Source organism: Mustela putorius, unplaced genomic scaffold, assembly GCF_011764305.1.
Source record: "Mustela putorius furo isolate JIRA1106 unplaced genomic scaffold, ASM1176430v1.1 tig00000487_pilon_pilon_pilon, whole genome shotgun sequence".
Classification (NCBI taxonomy): Eukaryota; Metazoa; Chordata; class Mammalia; order Carnivora; family Mustelidae; genus Mustela; species Mustela putorius.
The window spans coordinates 5525841-5540728 of record NW_025421399.1 but is presented as its reverse complement, the minus strand read 5'-3'; the positions used below and the strand labels follow the sequence as shown (position 1 = coordinate 5540728).

General features: G+C 41.6%; 1 protein-coding gene across 3 annotated transcripts in view; it reads left to right on the top strand.

The window, feature by feature from the left end:
- MARCHF10 (membrane associated ring-CH-type finger 10) overlaps positions 1-14888 on the top strand; it is an 85949-nt gene that overhangs the window by 30686 nt on the left and 40375 nt on the right. For all 3 annotated transcript variants that reach the window (XM_004749231.3, XM_004749230.3, XM_013054546.2), the window contains exon 4: positions 10025-10196. In XM_004749231.3, coding sequence (XP_004749288.1) covers positions 10025-10196 — 172 coding nt within the window. The remainder of the gene's footprint in view (positions 1-10024; positions 10197-14888) is intronic.

The window sequence follows — 14888 nt, the reverse complement described above, 5'->3', positions numbered from 1 at the left end:
TTAAAAAAAAAAAAAGAAATTAAAATTATGTATGAGTAACTAATCAAAATTATAATCTTCTTCCAAAATGACAAAGACTTTTTTTTTAAAAAGATTTTATTTATTTATTTGACAGACAGAGATCACAAGTAGGCAGAGAGGCAGGCAGAGAGGAGGAAGCAGGCTCCCCGCCAAGCAGAGAGCCTGATGCAGGGCTCGATCCTAGGACCCTGAGATCATGACCTGAGCCAAAGGCAGAGGCTTAACCCACTGAGCCACCCAGGCACCCCGACCAAGACTTTTAAAAAGAGAATAGCTGGAAAAGTTCTAGAGAAAATGGCATTCTCATACACATCTAGAAATGTAAATTGACACCAATATTTCTGGCAGACAATTTGGGAACAAAAAACTTTAAATCTTTGTAATGATTTTAATCTACTAATATAAATTCCCACTTTGGGAAACTTAAGGAGATAATTAAAGATGTGTATAAATCTGTAAGAATATTCATCATAGCATTATTTTAGCAAAAAGCTGGAAGCAAAGAATATGATCAACAGAAAGAATTATGATAGATCCATCCAGTAATTGAGGAGTATATTATGAAGATAAAGAGAACTACCAAGAAAAAATGAACTTTATGTAGTGGGTTTAGTCTTAGAGTAATATTTGTATTGTAATTTTCACATTATTTCACATTTATTACAGACTAAAACAAAAAATATTAATATAATTAAGGCATAAACATAAAATACAAATATAAAATTATTAAAGGAAGGGAAAGTTCCTTACAGTGTTACATTTTAATAAGAAATATCACTGTGAATTCATGATTTTTAAAATACATATTTCTAATAAATTTTATTGAAAGGATTGAGGAACAATGCTATGCCACTAGCAATGAATGCACCTCACAAATATTAATTCCTAAGTACTGTCTTAACTAAAAGGACCCAGAGCTTCTTGGGTTCCAGGCCTGAGACAGGTAAAATACAAGGCAAAACTATGATATTTTATTATACCAGAAAGCAAAGAAGTGCTCAAAGACAAGTCAAAAGTCAAACTCAATGAACCATTTTTGATACATTTTGAGCATCAAAGAATGTGATGAGGTAACTGAGTAAAATATATCCTTGAGACCACAATGATAATAAATAAATTACATACATAAATAAAAGAGAAGGGGGGGATTTCTCCTTTAGAGAAGAATGCCAACTATTACTTATAGAAGAAATGACAGAATTAGAAAAATCATCATTTTGCTATCTCTGTGTTATTATAAAATCGGGAAAAGTACATCCAAAGATGCTAAAATCATTGGGTAAAATGTTGTTTATGAATAGGCTAGTCAGTGTCAAAGAATCTTCTATAAGATTACCTACTAAGGGGCGCCTGGGTGGCTCAGTGGATTAAGCCACTGCCTTCGGCTCAGGTCGTGATCTCAGGGTCCTGAGATCGAGTCCCACGTCGGACTCTGCTCAGCAGGGAGCCTGCTTCCCTCTCTCTCTCTCTCTCTGCCTGCCTCTCTGCCTGCTTGTGATTTCTCTCTGTCAGGTACAGAAATAAAATCTTTAAAAAAAAAAAAAAAAAAGATTACCTACTAATTGCAATGGGGGGGGAATATAACTTTACATTGAAGAAATCTGGTAGTCACCACTTTTCCCTAGAGATCAAACAGAATTATCAAACAGCATTGTGAGGTGCTGACATGTGATGTTATAAAGAATATCACACCACCTATAGAATATGCGTACCGAAAATGGTTAATGTGAATTTTATTATGAGGACACAATCAAATTCGGAACCTAAGACCTATGAGGCTGGGACTCTTCAAAACAGTAAAAAAAAAAAAAAAAAAAAAAAGGAAAAAGGGGCACCTGAGTGGCTCAGTGGGCTAAGCCCCTGCCTTCAGCTCAGGTCGTGATCTCAGGGTCCTGGGATCGAGCCCCATATCAGGCTCTCTGCTCAGCAGGGAGCCTGCCTTCCCCCTCTCTCTCTGCCTGCCTCTCTGCCTGCTTGTGATCTCTGTCAAATAAATAAAATCTTTTTTAAAAAATGAAAAAAGCAAAAATGAAAACCAAAGACTAAAGGGACATAAAACTGCATGCAATGCATGTACTCTGATTGGATCACAGATCAAAACCAACAGTTAAAAAGACATTTTTGGACAATCTAAATATGCTCCACATATTAGACAATGTCATGGAACTGTTACATTTTCTTCGGTAAGATAAACGATATTGTGGCTTTGTAGGAGAATGTTTTGATAGGAGATGCATGTTTAAGTATTTAGGGTGAAGTATCATGAAGTCTAGTTACTTTGAAATTCTTCAGAAAAAGAATACATAGAGAGCACATGCATGAGAGCACACACGTGTAACCTGACAAGCTAAAGAGTAATGGGTGTTTGGGTTTAAGATTCTTTTGTTTTTTTAAATTTTTTTTCCTTTTTATTTATTTAATAGAGAAATCACAAGTAGGCAGAGAGGCAGGCAGAGAGAGAGAGACAGGGAAGCAGGCTCCCCGCCGAGCAGAGAGCCCGATGCGAGGCTCGATCCCAGGACCCTGAGACCATGACCCGAACCAAAGGCAGAGGCCTTAACCCACTGAGCCACCCAGGCGCCCCCTTTTTTTTTTTTAATTTGAGAGAGAAAGCATGAGAAGGGAGAGGGTCAGAGGGAGAAGCAGACTCCCTACTGAGCTGGGAGCCCAATGCAGGACTCCATCTCAGGACTCCAGGATTATGACCTGAGCCAAAAGCAGCTGCTTAACCAACAGAGGTGCCCAAGAGTAATGGGTGTCATTTGTACTATTCTTTCAACTTCTCTGTAGATCTGAAAATCTTCAAATTAAGACTGAAAAAATTTTAAACAGGTATCTGTTGATGCACTGTATCATTAAGTGAAACAGTAGATACGGAACAATTCTATTTTTTAATCCTATTCATATATATGCACTGATGTGTGTTAGAGTAAGGTCAGTGGCTGTGACAACAGGACCCAAAGCATGGCAGCTCCTACAAGACGGAAGTTCTTGTGCCTGTGACAGTTCAGGCTAGATGAACCAGATCGGCAGGCAGGCAGCTTTCCTCCACCAGGACTTTCAAGACAGGCTGATAATGGTTCGATTGTCTTCAACACCCGACTTTCAAAGTTGTTACCTTGCAACGGGAAGTGCTGAGCCAGACACTGAAGCAGAATGCACAGATCACTCCCACTCCCACCGGCTGGTGAGACTTCCCTCCTGAGTTCACATCCAGTGGCAGGGGTTCAGTTCAAGGTGGGCGGCCATATCTAGCTTCAACTCATTACTTGAGAAGGTGTTTCTCAGTGGAAAGCTGGTTGCCTCCATCACAGTCATGAAAAGGGAGTCTTAAAGAATACAGACCAAGCTATTTGCAGTTTTTATTTCAAGGTTAATGCAGTTTTGAAGGTTTTAAATTTTCTTAGGCTTGTTTTTATTTTTCCATTATGAGCATGCATTTCTTTTGTAATGAAGAATTATACTTTATAAAAATAGGCCACTGAAACTACAAAAAGATTATTTCACTGGCAAATCTGGAAGGGATGCTTTATTTTCCCGCTCTGAAAGACAGATGCTAGTCTTAACACCGTGCTAAGCATTTTTCTACTCAGACCTCCAGCCTCTATTATATTGACTCTCAATCCTTTGCTTGAGTTTCAGAGCCGCTTCCCCACCAACTGACCCTACCTTGCTATCCAGCTTTTGTTCTCCCGCTCCTCCCACACTCTCTGCTCTGGCCCCTTGCCCTGCTGTCTAAGAATCACGCCTGACTTCTTACTCCATCCATACCTTGGCTCCTGTGCTGCCTCTAATCGATTCAGTTACTAGTCATCCTTCAGGTTCCAGAAACCACCACCTGCCTCGTGAACCCTGCCTTGACTTCACATCGTTTTCTGTGAGTTCCTTTGGAATTCAGAATTGGTGCCACCCAACTGATCGCTTAATTAAATGTTTTGCATTTTGCTCGTATGGTATAATCTTCTCTCTCCCACTGCAAGTTTTTTGTCTTCAGATTCCTTCATGGTGCCTAGCATGGGGTTGAAGACATAGTAGTTGCAAATGATACTTCTCAGTTAATTCCCACATTTTAGATATATTCTTTTGAGTAGGAGGTAATCTTGTAGGTGATCTCCATTTGATGGCCAAATCTTTCACGTTCCTCAGATGCTCCTCTCAGCTAAAAGGGGAATGTGAATTCAAATAAAGAATGGAGGAGAAATACATTGTAGCCACACTGCCCGTGAGAAATCCCCACTGAGGGCAGTCTCAATGTGCTACTAAACACTACATTGGGGGCGCCTGGGTGGCTCAGTTCATTAAGCGTCTGCCTTCGGCTCAGGTCATCATCTCAGGGTCCTGGGATCGAGCCCCATGTTGGACTCCCTGCTCAGCAGGAATCTGCTTCTTCCTCTCCCTCTGTCTGCTGCTCCCCCTGCTTGTTTTCTCTATCAAATAAATCTTTTAATAAATAAATAAACCTTTTAATAAATAAACACTACACTGTAACATTCAAATTTTAAAAATCCAACATTTCATTTTCCGGCCACATACCACTTCCTTACCCACTGCCCACCACAAAGAACTCTATCCCAGAGAATAGCATACATACTTGTCCCCAAAAGCATAAAAATGTGTCACCACCCAGGTATGTCTACAACACACAAGGGATCAATTTGCATTACAAGGAATACCTAGCAAGTGTCAGGAAATCTGTCATGTTTGCTATTTCAGTAGCTTGCAGCTCTGAGTTTCACCCAGAGGCCATTCTATAGTGAGATGGACAGTAAGCACAAAGCCAACTCAAGAGTCCCACATGCCCGTCCTTCAGCGAGCAGACCCAGTGGTCATCAGACATTAATCATCAAGGCCACTACTGCTTTCAGATCAGTGTCTCAGGCTGAGTCATTCTAACCTGCTAGCATGAGAATCACAGACAACAGCAGGTTGGCAGCGGGAGGGTGGGGGGGGTGTCTCTTTACCAAAGTCAATGGTATAGACCAGTGTGCACGATATTTATACATGTGACAGCCCATCTGACTCCAAAAAGCATCTTTTTTTTTTTTTTAAGATTTTATTTATTTATTTGACAGACAGAGATCACAAGCAGGCAGAGAGGCAGGCAGAAAGAGAGGAGGAAGCAGGCTCCCCGCTGAGCAGAGAGCCCGATGTGGGACTCGATCCCAGGACCCTGAGACCATGACCTGAGCCGAAGGCAGCGGCCCAACCCACCGAGCCACCCAGGCGCCCCACCAAAAAGCATCTTGTGGCAAAAATGGAGACCAAGGTTTATTGTTGATCCTGCTCTTACCCAGCCCCATCTGGCAGCCATATCTTCAGGAGGGAGAGACAAATGGGGTTAAGCAGCAATCTGATTCTGGCAAGTGGTACCTGAGTCCAAAAAAAAACAACCCCTGCACAAAAAACGTCAAACCCAAAAAGGGTCACTGATCCTTGTTCTTTACTGTTGTTGAAGTTTACAATTCTAGTAAGCTCAAAACTGTCCTGAACATGGGCAGGGCTTTGCTGCTCTTAGAGTTTTTCTAGATAAGAGAAAGTTTAGCCTGCTTTGTGATACGGCCAGCATTCTGAGTAGAACATGCTAACTTTATGGTTCTTGAATACACAAAGGGGGCCTCCCTATCCAGAAGGCGGTTTATATGAGCTACCCTCAATTTTCTAAGGCTGTTTTTGTGTTTGAGGCACAATATGGGTGTGGAGTTTGGAGACTTTGAAAGTACACATTTGCACCCACAGTCCCTTGGTCATCCTTCCATGTTGATACTGTTTGAATGTCGAGGACCACCATCTTGATCACGGTCCTTCATACTCTCATGAAAACACAATCATTTTGAATGTCAAAAACACACGGTCTTTTCTCTGGCACTAGCTTGACATTACTCTTTTCCTCTTCCCTCTTATTCCCAGCAGGCTGTACCCTGGTCTACACCATGTCAGAAGATCTGCTCAGCCCAGCTTCCCATCACATGACATGTGGCAAAATGGGTTTAGTGTCTCCGTCAATCAGAATTCAGCAGCACACAGTGGGGGAGGGAAGGAGGTGGCATACCAGTAGAGACCAGTTTCCTGGGTCTTGGAAATGAGCCATCAGGCAAGAGCTGAAAGATAAGTTGGTCTTTTCTGTCTCTGACTACTTCAGTCTCCTTTGCTCTACTAATCATCTCTTTTCACTGTCACCTTGCCTTTCCAGACTCGACATTGTTAGGTCTCATATAAAAAATCTCGTCATTCTTACATCCCTGAGGAAATGCATTCCACTCTCAACCTTTGGGTCTCCATCTCCCAGGCCTAACTAGAATCATTATAGCATCACTAAGCCATTACTCCAGTGCCCAGTGCCACTGCATTCTCTGACAGAAGTTCCTTCTCTTCCTCATGTGATTCCTTCTCTGAGAGAGAAAGAGATTTTTCCTTTTCGGAAGAGAGAAAGAGAAAGAAAGAGATTCTGTCTTTTGAGAGAGCCTAGTCCAGGGCAAGGTAATATCTCTATTAGGCCAGAAGAGCAAGTTGGGATTTTTGGAAAACATTAAGTACAAATATAATAATGCTCTAGAAAATGTTAATTTTGACAATAATTTCTTTTAGGTCACATGGCTTCATTAGGACTTTCTCACCAAATTACAAGTAGAGAAAAAATCCTCACATGTATCACATAGCTTGATTTTTTAAAGCTTTTTTTAGTTCATTTTTTAAAAAACATTTTAGACTGGGATTTTGAAAGACAGAGCTGCTTTTCTTCCCTCAAAGGAATAGCAGTGTGCTGTTGCCTCCACCTCCATGTGACATTTCAACTTAGGAACATATGGGGAAAGGAATGAAAATTGTAATTACTATTCAAAATTACAAGAGGAAAAGACTGTTTTAAAATCAACTTTAAATCAAAATAATTTAATTATTAGTTTGATAATCTCTAAACATTGTAAATGTTTTCCATTTACTGTGTGAAAAAGAAATCGTACCGTGTTTTCTTAAGACTAGGTACATTTCTACTGACTACTGATGTTCATAAATTATATAGCTTTTGAAAGAAACCAAGAGTCCAATGAAGGAACTGATCCACGTTCTCTGCTCCCATTTCTTGGGATTAGGTGACAATCCAATAGAATGTTTCATTGGGGATTTGGTTTTGCTCTCAACAATATGTAGTTAATATTCAGTAGTTAGCTAGTTTAATGGCTGAACATGAATGAACAACTAATTGCAAAAGCCAACACTTGCATGGCACTTACTGGATGCTTGGCACTGTTCTAAGTGCTATCAACACTTCTTAACTCATTCAATCCTCAAAGAACCACCAAAAGGTAGACCACTATTGTTCATGGATGAAAAAAATCTGAGAAGCAGAGAGATGAACTAAAACTAACCCTATATCACAAAATAACTCCATGAAAGGGCCAGGATTCACTCCCAGGAAGTCCTGAATACTATGCTTTAGTGCCAGAATTGAGTTACTATGACTTGTCCCATCAAGGATCCTCTTCCCTGGATAATATGATGAGTTTCCATAGAAGAGGATAGAGGAAAATGGCAGATCATAAGAGGACGTGAATAAAGGCACAGAAAGTTGAAATGATTTACTTACGATGACTCAGAGAAGCAAGCACATTCAGAAGTATTATAGTTCCTGCCATTGTGACTTTAGTTTCCTGCTGACAAAACACCCTCTTTCAGCTGCCATTTCTGGACTTTTTGGAATGATTACCAACCAGAAGTAAGTAAGTTTTATGGAACCAGGAACCAGAAAAGGATGTATTCAGAACGCAAGCACACAATTCCATTGTAATAGGCACTATCTAGGGGGCCAAACTTTCTTTCACCTTTGGTGCTATTAAAGGCTTGAGGTATGAGTGGATGAAGGAAAAATAAATATGGCTTAACACCCACCCAATAAAAAGTCTTGTCACCAACCCACTCCTCCCAGTTCACCACTGCCTAGGGCAAGCAAAGAAACCTGCCCTGGCTGAGGGTGATGAACCCACTAGTAATGGTGGACACCATTACTGTTCCTGATACTGTCAACTGAGGGTATTGGTAGTCTGAGCCCAGAGCATCTTTTCTGTCTTTGCATTGGTTAGAAATAAAGGGTTGAGGGGGCCAGTCGGTGAAGCATCTGCCATTGGCTCAGGCCCTCATCTCAAGGTCCAGGGGCTGAGCCCCGCAAGGGGGGGGGCCCCCTCCCTGCTCAGCAGGGAGTCTGCTTCTCCCTCTCTCCCTGCCAGTCTCCCCAGTTTGTGTGCTCGTGTGCTCTTTCTCCCTCTCTGAAATAAATAAGTAAAATCTTTTAAAAGAGAAGGGAGGGAGGGCTGAAGAACAGACCCTTGCATGAGCCGGATTATCCACACCCTAATGGCAGGTGTTTGTTTTGGGCAGTTTGTGGAAGAAATTCCATCACGAGTTCACTGTCGTAGGCATCATAATTAAAACCTACCCACATTTCGTACTCTGAAAACAGCCTGTCTCAAGCTCAGGTACAAAATAACGCTTCATCTTTGACATGTCACAATCATTTTCAAGGATTTCTATTAAATTCTCAAATCAAAAAGGAAAATGGAGAACCGATTCATTAAGTCCTTTCTTTTCCCTGTCCCTTATCTGATTTGTTTTCTGAAGCAACAGAGAGAAACAATAATTACTTGTTTGAAGGCTGTATCCAGACTCTAAATTACAAAACAGGACTTATAATCTTAGAGGATAATGATCTGTCCACCTGTAGATTTATACAGAGTTCTTTGGAAAAGACTGGCAAGTAGGGGACTTTTCTTAGAGTTCAGTTTGTCTTACGTTGAGCCCAATGATTCAAAGCTACTCAGAGTATTTTCCTGAGTCAGGAGCCTTGAAATGAAAATGCCACTACTGTCAGCGAGAACGGGGAGGGAGATCAATATACACTCGCCACAGCTGGGGAGTGGAGAAGGGGCGTTAATACAGCACTCTTGCCTACAGAGGACCTTCCAATACTGGACTAATGTGCCTGTGGGAGAACTAAGCGGGGGGCGAGGGGGGGGAACCTTGGGGTTTTGTATGTTGCAGTGTTTTACAAATCATACCACCAGGACCTATAACCACAAGGCGGGGGGGGGGGGTGTGCGCCTCGGTGGTTCAGTTGGTTGAGTGTCTGGCTCTTGGTTTGGGCTCAGGTCCGGATCTCATGGACCTGGCAGCAAACCCTGCCTGGGGCTATTGTCTCCTTCCTCCTCTACCCCTCCCTCCCAAAATAAATAAATCTTTAAAAAAAATCATAATGTAGGACTTAACCCCCCTCTCATGACCAGGCTTCCCATAGCCATTTTCACTGCTTTTATTATTTCTTTGGTGGGTGTAGTTGTGGCAAAGGATAAAACGATGAACGTCTGGATCATTTTTGTTGTGTTGGGAAGGCTGTGCCAAGCTGCTCTGACACTGCCGGAATCATGATTTGGCTGGGCATAAATTTATATTGACTTCTTTATAGAGAACTGACAAGTAAGGGACTTTCAAGATTAGTCTTAGACTGCACACAGTAATTCAGAATATTAAACCTAGGTCCCATCTTTTCAGTCCCAACACACTATGTAAATTTCCTTTTCATCATTAAGTATATGATTACCGGAAGGAACATTTTTCCTTACCCACCCCCAAAGTGGTTCAAATAACAAAAGCAAGAAGTTTAAGGGCATTGATTGCTTCTCCTGCTTTCATATGTAGCCTTTAACATGAGCTGGTTGGGTTTCCACAAGGGTCAGAAATGCATTCTTTTCATAATGTTCTAAAAGATGAACTCACAGAAGTGCCTTCTTTTTATAGTGTTCTGCAAAATAGACTCATTAACTTTGCTATTATTTCTAATTGATACTTCTAAATGGATACAGTCCATCAAAATCTCCCTGGTAAAAGGGCATATTAAGCGTGGCAGGATGCTCCAGTGTTCGTGCTGAAGGAGTCTATGCATTCAGCTCGTCTCTCCTCTGCATAGCAAAGATGACCTACTCGGCACTGATACTCAGACACCTTTCCTTTTTGGTAGAGTTCTGGTGAGGAGGATCCTCTGGCTGAACCAAGACCATCCACCAAGAGTTCTGCGGTTAAGTGTGATTCCAAACTTCCAGCAATTGACCAAACATCAGTCAAACAGAAACATAAAAGTACTATGACTCCAAGGAAAGTGGAGAAAGCAAGCCCCAGCAAACCCTCTTCAGGTGAGTGGCTGAGTTACTGAAACTCACAAAATCTAAAATCCCAGTATTATAGGTAATGACAACAATCAGATTGGTGCTGTTGGCTCCACTTAGTGTTCTCCCAGTGGGGACTTCAGGCTTTGGAGGATCCAGTGATCTTGTGCAAACGGTAAAATTCATTTCAGGATAGAATAGCAGGTCAAGGAGGTGTGAATTACGTAGAGTAACTGTTCTCCCTGCCCATATTTTCTGACCAATCATTGGCTTTGTGTGGCACTTGCCTGGAACGGGCACTTTTTCATCTTCTTCACCCTTGGGGAGGGAGGGGGTGAATAAAAGGCATTTGGCCCCAGGTATCAAATTTTATGACTCAAGCAAGAGCATGAAGAGAAGCTTTCAAAAGCATCTGAATGCCATAATTTATAGCCAAGAAAGAGAGTAATAAAGTCCTCCAGTTCTGGGGTTGTCCTCTCTGGGAGAAAAGGGGCTTGATAAATCCTCCCTTTTGTGTGATTTGGTAAATAACTCACTCTTTAGCTGCCTTTGAAGCGGAGACCAGTCCTCTGCTTGAGGCAGGAGTGATTTAATAGTATCCAAAAAGAGGATAAATTCAAGTAAAAGCGTAGAGTCCCTCGGGCTCATCCCCATCAAAGCCAACATATGGAGGACAAACTTGATTCCTCTGGGAACAGACTTCGAAGTTGGGGTAACTAAGCAGAAAGGTTTGCCTTCTGCTTACAGTAGAGTGGAAACGATCCAAATTAACTGCTGAGGAATTTGTAAATAGCATACAATTCATTTAAATACAAATCACAACTACTTTCTAATCCTAAATAGCTCTTGTCATGCAACCACCCGTCCAGTTAAGTCTTAATGCATTTTTAGAAAATGGCAGCTTTCCCTCAGATTAACCACCCACATTTTGTTGCTTTAATGAAGTTAAAAAAAAACCCAAAACCAAATTGACTTCTGAAATGATGTCCTTTCAAGCAAAGCCTGAATTCTTTTTCCTTATTTAATCAGGGGAAAGTATCATCAATACTTAACAACTTCTCATTTTGAAAATTTTTAGTAGAAAGAAAGGTTTTAATTCAGCTGTTTAAGAATGGAATAGAGCAGATAAGATCATTCCCCAAATATTTCAAAATACACATTGTAATTTATTGAACTGGGGGTGTTTTTAATAGAAAAAAAATTGAATTTAAGTTCGAATAATGCCATTTCATTCATTCAATGTAATTTCTAGCCTTCTTACCAAAACAGGGTAGCTATTCGCAGGGGCTGCTTTCTCATCTGTGGAGAAAAGTCATTAAGATATACAGTTGAGGTCCACAAGATGATTTTGGTCTGTGTGATTAATACAGATGCTTCTCTGACTAAGCAAACTCCATATGGAACTTACAACACTGACAAAAGGAAGAATTAATTCACTTTATATTCTATATATCACGTTTGAAGAATTACTAGCCTGGAAAACACCAAGGTTTAGGCAGGAAAGCCAAGTTGGCAGAAAGATATCTATTTCATCAAATGAGGGATGTTACTTGTAGGAAAAGCTTTTGAAAAAGCAGCGCCTTTATTATCCTCTTAGGACCCTAGACCATGTCCAAGACCCACGCAGGCAGAAGCCGGACTGGGCCCCGGCTGTCCAGTAAGGCTACCAGTCCTGGTTACTGATGCCAGTTGCCACAGAAGCCGAAGCAGTCGCGCAGCAAACTAACAGCATTCACGAAGCTGGCCAAAAGCAAAGCGTTGGTGTGTTCAGATCCACTCATTTTACATGTGTAGATGCACCCTCAGAGTTCCTTAATTAGCACAGCGAAATGAGAGCCCAGAGACATGGTGAGAATTTAAGCAGAATCTTTTCAGGAAAAGTCTAGTTGAGTGGCGCTAGCAACTCAGGGCGGGGGTTTGGGGGGGGGAATCAAATGAATACCCTGCTGTTGGAGAAAAAAGATGATTTGGGGCCTGAATTATCTGGACACATTGATTCAGTTCACTGGGTGAATTCACAGGTCAGGTTCCTGCTTTCCTTCACCTCTGTAGAGAAATATTTTCCTAAAGCTTTCTGGGGGTGATCCAACGTCAGCAGTCAATCACCAAACCTTCTTCCCGTTTCAGAACTGGGGTTCTGTGCAGAACTGAAGCATCAAACCCAAAGAAATTCCTTCGCAACATCTATGTCATAGGCTAACCTTCCCCCACTGAGCTATGCTATTGTATCCTGAATACAATAATATAGCTGGGAAATGTGGCCTGCCTTACATGCAAATCTATGTAATGGTAACTCATGACATAAAGGAGATTTTTCTTATGTCCATGTGAACTACCATCTAGAACCCCTAAGAAGGCTACTTAAAATATAGGAACCAATGGTGCCCTCTACAAATATATTTATAACTGAGAAGGTGTCAGATTTTCACTGGTCTTCACACTCTATTAGAAAGAATTCACGCATTTTAAATTAAGTTTGTGTCTTCCACAGAACTGTTGCTAAGTGAGTTGGCCTGTGATTCTCCGTACTATCTCCCTCCATGTAGTGTTTGGCAAGTGCTTTAGAGTCAAAATGCATCTGGGCTCCTTTCTTATTTGTTGTGTGGCCTTTGGGCAAGTGACTTCTCTGTGCCTCAGCTTCCTCATCTGTAAAGTAGGGGGTGAAAACAGGTCCTACCTGCTGAGACTGCTGTAAAGATTCAATGATAAAACATATGCTCAACCATTATAATGGTTCCGGATACCATAAGCACTTGGTAAATCATAGCATTATGATCTCTAGAATGTGAGAGTTGTATTCACTAGAGAATGAACTAGAAAACCTGGCTTTCTTTGTCTTAATGTTGTCCCCCGCCTTCCCTCAATCTTATTTCCCTTTACCAAAAATCAGAGTTGTATTCTTTAAATCCTGATATAAATGTAGGTACAGACACTTTGGCTACACCCTGAATTTACAAAGCAAAACACAAAAGGGGAAAAAATGAATAATCAGAAAGCATTCACCAAGCCAGAGATTTGCTTTATCTCCAAAAAGACATGGAAAATTCAGGCAGTGAGTCAAGACCCAGCTGTGTCTGATGTGCAGTGGATTCAGAAACCCTATTTCATGAGCAAGGTGAACACTGATACAAGGTGGAAGAGAAGCCTAGCAGTGTTACGTATTTCTACTTCAGAATTCTGTTTGGGTCTGTGAGAAGCAGAGCAGTCTGCAGGCCCAGCGAATGCTGGGGGACAGAAAAGTGCAGGGAGCTACGGTGGCCTCCAACTCCTGGACTCCTGCCTGCATCCTAGACCCCCCCCAACCCTAGCCTGAGTTGTAAAGGAGCCACCTCTCCTTTCCAGGATGCATAGAGGCATCCAAAGGCCATTGTGCTGTGGGGTTCTGGCGCCTGGAGTCCTGCAGACCTCTCTGCCTCAGTTCCAGACACACGGGAAATGAGTGTGCCCTCTCCTGTCACCTAGAGCTTGGGCACCGTCTCCTAGTTATGTGCCAGGAAAACGGATCTGGATGGAGTCCTGGAGCCTGCTTCCAAAACCTTGCCCTTTAAAACAAAGCCAAGAGTTCTGAAATTATCCTCACTTATTACTGAGTCCAATGTTAGTCATTACCAGATTCACAATTTGTAGGAGTAGCAAAACCTATTCAGCTTAATAATGGCTTATCATGAAGATGTGTTCTTGTAAAGCTGAGAAAGAGCAGTGAATTTAGATTTAAAAAGATAAATATCTAACATAACTTTTGTCTCTTTTGAGTTGTGAAATATTTATTTGTGGGGCAGCCTGGAAGAGAAATTTGAGGCAAATCCCAAATCTTCATAACTTACCTTGCAAATAAATCCTGATGAAGATTTTCTCAAAAGGCCAAGATTAATGAATTTCCAGGCAGGTCCACTGGTGCCCCCAAATTTTCCAGGCCATCTGCCCAAGTTAGAAAAAAAGCAAATAAGTGAGTGCTCCCACTTTTATAGAGAGAATCAATTCCCAGTCATTTATGGTAATGCTTCTGAGACAGTGGGGCTCAGGGACGTCACAGAGTCCAGAATTTGAAGTGCTGGCTCAGAATCCTCCTGGCCTACCACTTTATAGCCCTCTGAATGTGAGCTGGCAACTTCTTTGAACTCAGTTTCCTCATCAGTAAAATCAAGTTTATTACCTACCTCACCAGGTAGACAGGAAGATTAAAATCTTGGGGAGAGCCTAAGCCTTAGGTAAAGGTCAGTCCCCAGTCCTCCCTCTGCTTATCAAGCCTACTCCCACCACCACCTGCTGCTCCAGGGTTGGCATCTTCTTATGAGCCGCACAACCAAAGTCATTTTAGTATGAAATGTAAGAGAGGTTACAACTTCACTATAAAAAATTTTAGGCTGGTTGGTTCAATCAGAAGAGCATGCAACTCTTGATCTTGGGGTCATGAGTTCAAGCTCCACACTGGATGTAGAGATCACATAAGTAAGTAAATAAATAATCTTAAAAAAAAAAAAAAACTATTTGATTATCAGTGAGGTCATGTACTTCTCCAGTACCTCTGGGATGTTACAAATCCATCCAATCAGCCCTGCTGTCCCAAGGAGAAAGATACCAGGATGCTTTAATTTCCTCATCCATCACCCATTCATCCTGCACTTTAACATTCTGCTCACTGCATGCTTACCTGTCAGGTGCTGCATGGGTGCCGGGGCCACAGAAAAAAATAAAACAAACAGAACCGGTCCTCCAGGG